This window comes from Lepus europaeus, chromosome 5 (genome assembly GCF_033115175.1).
Source record: "Lepus europaeus isolate LE1 chromosome 5, mLepTim1.pri, whole genome shotgun sequence".
NCBI classification, from domain to species: Eukaryota; Metazoa; Chordata; class Mammalia; order Lagomorpha; family Leporidae; genus Lepus; species Lepus europaeus.
The window spans coordinates 28,144,283-28,153,111 of record NC_084831.1 but is presented as its reverse complement, the minus strand read 5'-3'; the positions used below and the strand labels follow the sequence as shown (position 1 = coordinate 28,153,111).

General features: G+C 57.7%; 2 protein-coding genes across 2 annotated transcripts; one reads left to right on the top strand and one right to left on the bottom strand.

Annotated features, from left to right (window-relative positions):
• Positions 1-521: 521 nt before the first annotated feature.
• Positions 522-5,361, bottom strand: TEKT2 (tektin 2). The gene is made up of 10 exons (XM_062190960.1): positions 5,349-5,361; positions 4,473-4,682; positions 4,258-4,383; positions 3,854-4,059; positions 1,865-2,008; positions 1,675-1,789; positions 1,413-1,520; positions 1,169-1,312; positions 965-1,044; positions 522-818 (listed from the first exon to the last, which is right to left on the bottom strand). The coding sequence occupies exons 2-10, from the start codon at positions 4,626-4,628 to the stop codon at positions 605-607; spliced, it is 1,293 nt and encodes a 430-aa protein (XP_062046944.1). The 5' UTR covers positions 4,629-4,682; positions 5,349-5,361; the 3' UTR covers positions 522-604.
• Positions 5,079-8,429, top strand: LOC133759049 (magnesium transporter protein 1-like). Its single transcript, XM_062190056.1, has 3 exons — positions 5,079-5,264; positions 5,419-5,514; positions 7,298-8,429. Exons 1-3 carry the CDS (start codon positions 5,079-5,081, stop codon positions 8,312-8,314), a joined length of 1,299 nt encoding a protein of 432 aa, XP_062046040.1. The 3' UTR covers positions 8,315-8,429.
• Positions 8,430-8,829: the final 400 nt, after the last annotated feature.

The window sequence follows — 8,829 nt, the reverse complement described above, 5'->3', positions numbered from 1 at the left end:
CCGCGCGCGAGCCGCCCGCCACTTCCGGTGCCGCCGCCGCCGCTTCCCCCGTCCCGCTCCCCAGGGTCTTGACGTAGCTCCCCGACCCACAGCGCCGCCCAGCGGCCCGGAGTCGCGGCGCCGCGCAGCCCGCGGCAGCCTGGGCTTTGCGCGCACATTCGCTGCAGTGGGCCAACGGGACGGACACTCAAGGGTCCCTCAGGCCACACGCCGCAGACGAACACTCAGACTCGGCAGCCCTAGCTCGGGCTTGGGGCACCCTAACCCCACTTCACCCCTCTTTCCCGCAGTTCGATCCTGAGCATCAAATGGGCAAGGCTGAGCACCAGCTGCGGCTGAGCTAAGCCAGAGAGCAGCTCCCGGGGGGGGGGGGGGGGCGTGGAGGAACTGGATTCGCAGCCTGTGGTTTGGGGAGACGAACCCCCCTCCCACCTCTCTCCTTCATACACAGGAGTGTCTGGACCGTCTCATCCCGGCTGGCTACACGCGCGGGTGGGGGAGGGGAGAGTGGCCTAGCCTGAGAACCTCGACCTTTATTCAATTTATTCTCTGCCCCTCCTTCCCTTTCCCACCCCACCTTGCCCTCCTGCCTCGTCCCTGGAAGCTAGGCCAGCTCCAGCTGGCAGCTTTTGAGTGGACTGAGAGTGCGGTTTGTGGTGCGGGTGAAGGTGTCCACCTCGGGCACGAACTTCTCAGCCGGCACCGTCAGCTTGCGTCGCGTGTCCAGGCACTTGGTGTCCAGCAGCATGGAGTTGGCCTTGCAAGCAATGTCAGCCTGCAGCCGGGCCAGGTGCTTGTACAAGGCGTCCAGAGCATCCCTGGAGAGGCGGCAAGAACAGCCCACCGCCCCTGCATGAGCCCGGGAGGTCTGGGCGGACCCCGGAGCCGGCAGGCAGGATGGTGGCCCCGGGGAACCAGCAGGCAGCAGGAGGCCGCGCCGGTGGTGGTGTGGCCCCAGACCTACTGTGCTTGGGCCAGCTTCTGCTTCAGGGCAGCGATGGTTGCCTCCAACTGGTGAACCTCGTCAGTGAGGCCATATTGCGCCTGGAGGCAGAGGGGCAGGTGGGAATTGCGGGTCAGCTGCCCTGACCTGTGTGTGCCGCCCTGGCCAGCGCCCTTGTCCCGCCGAGGGTTTGCGCTGGGTGGTAGTCCCCGGCGCCCCGCGCACCTGGTCGCGGCAGAGCTCCACGTTGGGCCGGTAGGTTCTGGTCTCCAGCCGGGTGTGGGCCAGCTTCAGGCTCAGCAGCTTCCGGCGCAGATCCTCCTCCAGATGCCGGATGTCCTCCTGCAGCTCGGCGATCTCCTCCAAGGTCTGCCGGGGACCGGGTGATCCGTGCGGCTGAGCACCCCAGGCGCACCCAGCCCGGGGCTCCCCCCCCCAATCCGCACCCTAACCCCGGGAAGAAGCTCACGTTCTTCTCCTGCCATCTGAGTTCACTGTACACTCTCTCCATCTCCCGCAGCCGCTTCCTGAAGGCGAATTCCGTGGCGACCCTCTGGGCTTCGAGTTCATTGTTGGTCTGAAGGACCCCAGGTGGGTGGGGAGAGGGGAGGGGCTCATAAGCTCAAGGCCATCTGAGCATGTGGGGAAGGGGTGCTACTTGGTTCTCAGGGGACAAGAGAGACAGGCTGTGTGCACCCTGTGCAGGAGCGGGCGGGGCGGTGGCCAGTCACCTCGGCGATAGTCAAGGCGATGGTCTCCCTCAGCTCCGTGGCTGCCTTCATCTCGGCCTCTGCTCGGTTCTTGTTGGACCGGCTGAACTCATCCCACTGCTGGAGTGTGGTGGAGCTGCAGTGGCAGGAAAGGATAGGGTGGTAAGGGTATGGCCCCTGGGGGACGGACTGATGGAGACACGCTTCTTACCCACTGGGGACTCGCGTCGGATTGATCTTCAGAGAGATGTTTGGGGAGTTGATGTTGAGAGAGAGACAGCCCCTGTCGATCTCCAGCGTCTCCATTTTGCCCCGATGGTCAGAGTTGAGCTGCTGTCGGACTTCCTGCAGGAGGCTGTGGGAGAGCAGGCTCCATCAGGAACCAATTCCCAAGGCCCCAGGTTGCAGCCAGAGAGGGGACGCGGGGGCAGATAATGCAGCGCCTGCTACAGCTGAGACAAAGACCGGCTCAGCCAAAACAGTGACATGAAGTGCTGGTGCTCACCCTCGGGGCACACGCAGGTAGCCACACTCACAGAGGCTCCCCCAGACCCACTCCCAGTGAGGTCCTCGGGGGTGGTGGGGAATAGGCTTCATCTCTTTTGCTTCCAATCAATTGATAATGGCGGCCTAGCGCAGGCTCACTGAGAAGTGCCCCCTGAGGGGACGGGCGCTGTGGCGCAGCAGGTAAAGCCGCCGCCTGCACTGCTGGCATCCTATATGGGTGCCGGTTCGAGTCCCGGCTGCTCTGCTTTCGATCCAGCTCCCTGCTAATGTGCCTGGGAAAGCAGCAGAGGATGGTCCAAGTGCATGGGCCTCTGGTGCCCATGTGGGAGACCTGGAAGAAGCTCCTGGCTCCTGCTTTCATCCTGGCCTGCAACCATTGCAGCCATTTGGGAAGTGAACCAGTGGATGGAAGATTGCTCTCTGCCTCTGTCTCTCTTTCTTTATAACTCTTCCTTTTAGATAAATAAATCTTTAAAAAAATGAAAATAAGTGTCCTGAGACCAGGATATTGTCCAGGCAATGGAAAAATGCTACAATCACTTGGTGAATTGGTCATGGGTGCAAGAAAGGTGAAAGGTAGTATAGGAGCCAGATACTCATTTGTTGTCTTCTATACCTGTGCTCTACGTTAAAAAACAAAGCAAAACAAGGCCGGCGCCGTGGCTCAACAGGCTAATCCTCCGCCTTGCGGCGCCGGCACACCGGGTTCTAGTCCCGGTCGGGGCACCGATCCTGTCCCGGTTGCCCCTCTTCCAGGCCAGCTCTCTGCTGTGGCCAGGGAGTGCAGTGGAGGATGGCCCAAGTGTTTGGGCCCTGCACCCCATGGGAGACCAGGATAAGCACCTGGCTCCTGCCATCGGATCAGCGCAGTGCGCCGGCCACAGCAGCCATTGGAGGGTGAACCAACGGCAAAAGGAAGACCTTTCTCTCTGTCTCTCTCTCTCTCACTGTCCACTCTGCCTGTCAAAAAAAAAAAAAAAAAAAAAGTAAAACAAAGCAAAACAAAACATTAAAACAATTATTTATGTAAGCTGCAGAGAGATCTCCTACTGGTTCATTCCTCAAACGCCCAGGATCTGAGGCTGGGTCAAGGCTGAAGCCAGGATCTCAATCCAGGTCTCCCATGTAGGTGGCAGGAACCCAACTACCTGAGCCCCCTATCACCACTGCCTCTCAAGGTCTAAATTAGCAAGAAGCTGGAGTCAGGATGCAGAGATGGGTCTTGAACCCAGGCACTCTGATGCAGAACACAGGTGTCTTAACCACTGGGCCAAATGGCCACTCACCTGTGTTCCACATTTTTAAAAATATTTATTTATTTGAAAGTCAAAGTTACACAGAGAGAGGAGAGGCAGAGAAAGAAAGTGAGGTCTTCCATCCGCTGGTTCACTCCCCAAATGGCCACAATGGCCGGAGCTGCACCGATCTGAAGCCAGGAGCTTCTTCCAGGTCTCCCACGTGAGTGCAGGGGCCCAAGGACTTGGGCCATCTTCCACTACTATCCCAGGCCATAGCAGAGAGCTGGATTGGAAGAGGAGCAGCTGGGTCTTGAACCGGCGCCCATATGGGATGCTGGCGCTTCAGGCCAGGGCGTTAACCCGCTGTGCCACAGCGCTAGCCCCCATGCATTCCACATTTAAGACACAAAGCCTGCAAGTGCACGTAAACACGTGAAGGTACATCTCTCCCTTACCAGAGCTGCTCGAAGGCCTGGCGAATCTTCTGCTGCAAGGCCTTCTTGGTGGCCTCGATGACCTCCACCTCTTTATGCAGCTCATCTTCCACTGGGTCCTTCACCACATCGATGTCCCGCCGGCTGTCCCGCAGGGTCAGGCACTCGATGGCCACGTCCAGAGGCAGGTTCTTGGCCTGCAGGTTTTGCTCTGCTGATTCCTTCATCTGGAAGAAAAGAGAGGCCCAGGAGGCTGCTGGAGCCCCCTGCTGGCAAGTAACTCTCATGGCTGCCTTAGAGGCCGGTGAGTGGCTCAAATGAATGTGCCCACCAGGAGCGCCCACCAAGGGTTCCCAGACCCAGACCCCGGGGCAGGAGGGGTGTCTCTGCAAAGCAGCTCGGGGCACCCAGCCTCGGCGCCCTGCCTTTGCGAGGGCATCCATCTCGGCGTCTAGGTCCGTCAGACACTTGTCCAGGATCTCCTTCCAGCGGGTCACCGTGTCAATCCTCTCCGCCAGCCGAGTCCTATTGTCGTGTTCATCCCAAAGGGTCTGGAAGAGGCAGGGCCAGGTGAAGCAGGTGCTGCTGGCTGGGGGCTGTCCCCTCTGCCTGCTCACCCACTGGGGCTCCGGCGCCCCACCTGGTTGTTGGTCTCATTCCGGAGGCCCCGGGCCTCCTGGCGGATCTGATGGGAAGCATCTCGCTGCCGCTCGGCATTGGTGGACAGCAGGTAGCTGTTGGTGTTCCAGTCGGCCAGCCGGAAGCGCTCACTGGGCTTGGTGCTCAACGTGGCCATGGCGAAGGGGCACAAAGGGTCACCAGCCCCCAGGCCCGGTTCAGGACACACCACCTGCAGAGGGAAAACTGGGCTGCAGCCTCCTACCCAGGAGAAGCCGCCTGGCTCAGCTGCGCCCCAGCTGGACGCCCCTGGCCATTCCACTTTAAGCCCCTTCCTGCAGGAGGCCTGGTTGGGAACAGCTCTGCTGTCTCTGCGGGAGGCATCGAATTCCGCCCGCATGTCCACCTGCAGACACAGGCCCTAGCCCGCGCCGCTCCTGGCGCCGGGTAAGGAGCTAATAGTGTCCCTCGGGCCTAATGTGTGTGGAGGCGGCGTGGTTGGCAGGAAAATAGCCTAGTAGTCCAGTTCACACCACCACTGCCAGCGACCACGCGTCGCCTAGCTTGCTTTTTTTTCTCCCCAGGCGGGGGGCCACGCAGGAGAAAGGGTCCTGCTCTCTCTTCACCGATGCGTGGCACGGCGGATCGAGCTGGCCCTCGGGAGCGGGCAGGGGGACCCCGGCCCCCTCCCGGAGCGGCCCGGGCACTCCCTCCCTCCACCCTAGGTTGGCTGGGGGAGCTGGAGCAGAGCCCAGCGCCCCGCCGCACGATCATGCTTTTCGGTTTAAACCCAGGAGGCGGCCCGGGCGGCAAGGCGGGAGGAGGCAGCGCGGGAGGGAGGGAGGCGGGCCGCGCCCTCTGCGGAGCCCCCGCCGCCCGGCCGCGCTCGCCCTCTCACCTCCTCCGCGGCTCCGGCTCGCGCGCCCCCCTCGCCCGGCTCCTCCGCTGTTTGGCTCACCTGTTGCTAGGCAACCGCCCCCTCCCCGTGCGGAGAGCGGAGCTCGGTGTTGACCTTGGCAACCGCGGCGCGGGCGTGCGGGGCGGCGTCCGCAAAGGCCCCTAGGGTAGGAAAGAGACTGCGGGCCCAGCCTGGGGGGCGCGGGGGAAGGCTAGGGGCCCAGCGGGGAGGAGCCGGGCGAGTCTAGTGGACCTACAACTTAAACATTTGTAATTTGAGAAAAGTTATGCCTCGGCATGATAATTGGAACAGTACTCAGAAAAAGCCAAAGTCTCCCGTGGAGGTTCTCGCCCCTTCCAGTTCCCTTCCAGGAATGGATACATTCTGGTATTTCACGTTATTCACACACTTTCCTTCAGCCAGGTCTTGTGCAATGACTTCACCACAATTTCTCGAAGGAAGATGGGGATACTCATCGGATTTGGACAAGGCAGGCACAACCCTGGGAGAGAGAGCTGGGGTATTAGAAGCAGTGCTCAAAATCCAACCATTTCTTTATTTTTTCCCCTTGATATTGATTTATTTATTTGAAAGGCAGACTGACAGAGAGGGAGAGAGAGAGAGAAGTCTTCCAACTGCAGGCTTACTCCCCAAATACCCATAACAACCAGGGCTGGGCCACGACGGAGCCAGGAGCCAACAACTCCATCCTGGTCACGGAGCTGCAGGGGCCCCGGGACTTGGGCCATCTGCTCCTTCTCAGGCACATTAGCAGGGAGTTGAGTCGCAAGCAGAACAGCCGGGATTGGAACTGGTGTTCCGACATGGGATGCTGCTGTAGCAAGCCGCGGCTTCACTTGTTGGGCCACAGCTCATTCCTCTACTACTTCTTTAAAAGAAGGAAAAGAAAATCCAACCGTATCTTGTCGCCTCAGTACTGTTGTGGGCATTGGGAAAGTGTTAACAATCTTGCCAACTGTCAGGTGACACAGGCATTTATCCCCTGCTACTGGGGTGCTTTGTGGGTTCGTGCCACTGCTCTGCCTCCCATCCACCTTCCTGTCGAGGTGCACCTGGGAGGCGGCAGGTGGTGGCTGAAGTGTCACCCACGTGGGAGACCTGGGTGGAGTTTCCAGGGTCTGGCTCTGACCCAACCCAGCCCCAGCCACTGTGGGCAATTGGTAGTGAATCAACGATAGGAAATCAATCAGTCTGTTTGTCTGTTTCTCATATGAGAGGGAGAGAGAGAGCGCGAGCAGAGCTGGAAGCCCAGGTGGCTGGGTTTGCAGGCTAGCCTCTCTGTTCCGCTGCACATGGCTCCCAGCGGTGGTGCTGGGAATGGAGCGGAAGATGAGCTTGCCGGCCTGGTTTGGTTCTCAGCGCTTAGCTGAACAGTCCTCAGAGTGTGTCACTAAGACCATTCGCGTCTTCCAGGTGAGGCACAGAACAGTGGAGAGCTAGGCCAGGGTCACATAACTGACAAATAGATTCACACCCGGGTAGGGCAGCCTGTCCCAGAGGCCGGGCTCAGGTGTGCTGGATGAGGGAGAGAGATGCCCAGGAGGCGCCCCTCAGCCTTTACACCTTAGTGATTGGCAGGATGGTGCCACCCCCAGCAGCGCGCGGCAGGTGGAGCTCCAAGGGCTTGGAAGGCAGAGGCTGGCCTTGAGGAGCTGGCGGTGCTTGTGGTGGACACAGGAGCTGTCCAACACGCGGTTAGAACCCCGAGCTTGCAGCTCAGCCAAAGACTGAGGCCAGCACAATATTTCCCGAACTTCCTTGCCTACAGAATATTTTGCAGCCTCAGAATATGGCTGATAAGCTGGACACACAAGGATGTTTACCACAATTAAAGAGAAGGGTGGAAAAGATCTTGGACAGATTGATTGCTGGGAGAAAAAAAAAAGGATCCAATTTTGGCTGACATGTTTTGTAATGTTTTATAACAGAAAGAAGTAACAAATATGGCAGCACTATGGTGGCTTTGGCGTATACCTCTGACTGTGGTGGTGGCGCTGGCGTTCATGGCTCCTGGAGTGCCCACACATCCTGCCGGAGGGAAAAGAATGCTAGCCATAAAGGTCAACTGGCTGACGAAGCAGGCCAAGAAAGATGGGATACTAAGGATGAGCAACACCATGTTTTACCGTTTTGTATTAGAAGCACCAAGAAATTACTCTGTGGTTGTGCTGTTCACTGTTCTCGACCAGTTTAGAACATGCACAATGTGCGCCCCAGCTGCTAAGGAATTTCAGATCTTGGTCAATTCCTGGCGACACCCCAGTGCCTTCACCAACAAAGTGTTTTTTGCATTAGTGGATTACGATGAGAGCCCTGAGATCTTCCAAATGTTCCAACTGAGGACGGTTCCAAAACTCTTCCACTTTTCTGCTGAAAGGACATTTGCTCCAGACGACATCAGTCACGTGAGTGAAATGGGCATCACAGCGGAGCACATGGCTGAATGGGTGGCCAAGAAAACGAAGGTCAGCGTCAGCGTCAGGCGGCCCCCACGCTACGGTCGCATCGCAGTGGGGGTCCTCGTGGGTCTCGCGGGTGGATCTGCACTTCTATGGAGCTGGAGCAGGAAGCTTGTTCACAGCAGAGTTTTGTGGGCAGTTTTAGCTCTGAGTTTTGTGATTGTGATGACGTCTGGCCAAATGTGGACGCACATAAAGGGAGCCTCATACGGCGAAAGGAATTACCACACGGGGCGTATACATTACATCGCCAGGATGAACTCCCTGCAGTTCATCCCAGAGACGTACATCATTTCTCTGTTTCATGCGTGTATCACCCTGGGAGTGGTGCTTCTGGATAAAGCTGCCACGTGCAGGATGGGCGCCGTCAAGACGACGATGCTGTGTGTGACTGGCATGTGTCTGGTTGTAATATTCCTTGGCTGGCTGCTCTCTGTCTTTAAATTTAAACAACCTCGCTACCCATACGGCTTTTCCATGGGTTAAAAAGTCACCAGGATCACAGAGACAATGGAGCAAGGCATTTGCAAACATGTAAAACAGAAAGATGCTTCAAGTGTCTGCCATTTGATGAAAAGGGACACGACATGTCTTGACAATAATAAACCATTTGCTCTCAAAACTTGTCAAGTATTATGGTGTGTGGCGCCTTTGTTCTTAATTTTTCTCCCTATAAATGTTACAGTTAGTGAAGTCTTCAGATCCTTAAAAGAGTAGAACTTTGGTCAAATTAGAACAATGTTTGAAAGTAGACTGGGTATTGTTTGGCCAACTAATCTTATTCTAATATGAAACAGTGTCTTGACAAGGTACCCCTCCCACGTGGAGCCCCGGAAGGTGGCTGTTTTGTACAGCCTGCTTGGTGGGTGGAAAGACCGGTGTATCATGCTGGTCTCTCAAGCGTACCCACTTTAGCGTACACTCCCACTGAGTAGAGGCAGATGTGTAACCCAGAGTGCCGGCCTAAGGCGAGAGGGCCCTCAGGGACAAGGGCGGAGTGT

Excerpts from the sequence above, each read along its gene's own strand:
- LOC133759049 (XM_062190056.1), top strand. The coding sequence starts at position 5,079 with ATGCGTGGCACGGCGGATCGAGCTGGCCCTCGGGAGCGGGCAGGGGGA. Across the intron at positions 5,265-5,418 it reads GAGGCGGCCCGGGCGGCAAG|GCAACCGCCCCCTCCCCGTG; the intron begins GCGGGAGGAGGC and ends ACCTGTTGCTAG. Across the intron at positions 5,515-7,297 it reads CGTCCGCAAAGGCCCCTAGG|AAAGAAGTAACAAATATGGC; the intron begins GTAGGAAAGAGA and ends GTTTTATAACAG.
- TEKT2 (XM_062190960.1), bottom strand. The coding sequence starts at position 4,628 with ATGGCCACGTTGAGCACCAAGCCCAGTGAGCGCTTCCGGCTGGCCGAC. Across the intron at positions 4,384-4,472 it reads GGAATGAGACCAACAACCAG|ACCCTTTGGGATGAACACGA; the intron begins GTGGGGCGCCGG and ends TGCCTCTTCCAG. Across the intron at positions 4,060-4,257 it reads AGATGGATGCCCTCGCAAAG|ATGAAGGAATCAGCAGAGCA; the intron begins GCAGGGCGCCGA and ends CTTTTCTTCCAG.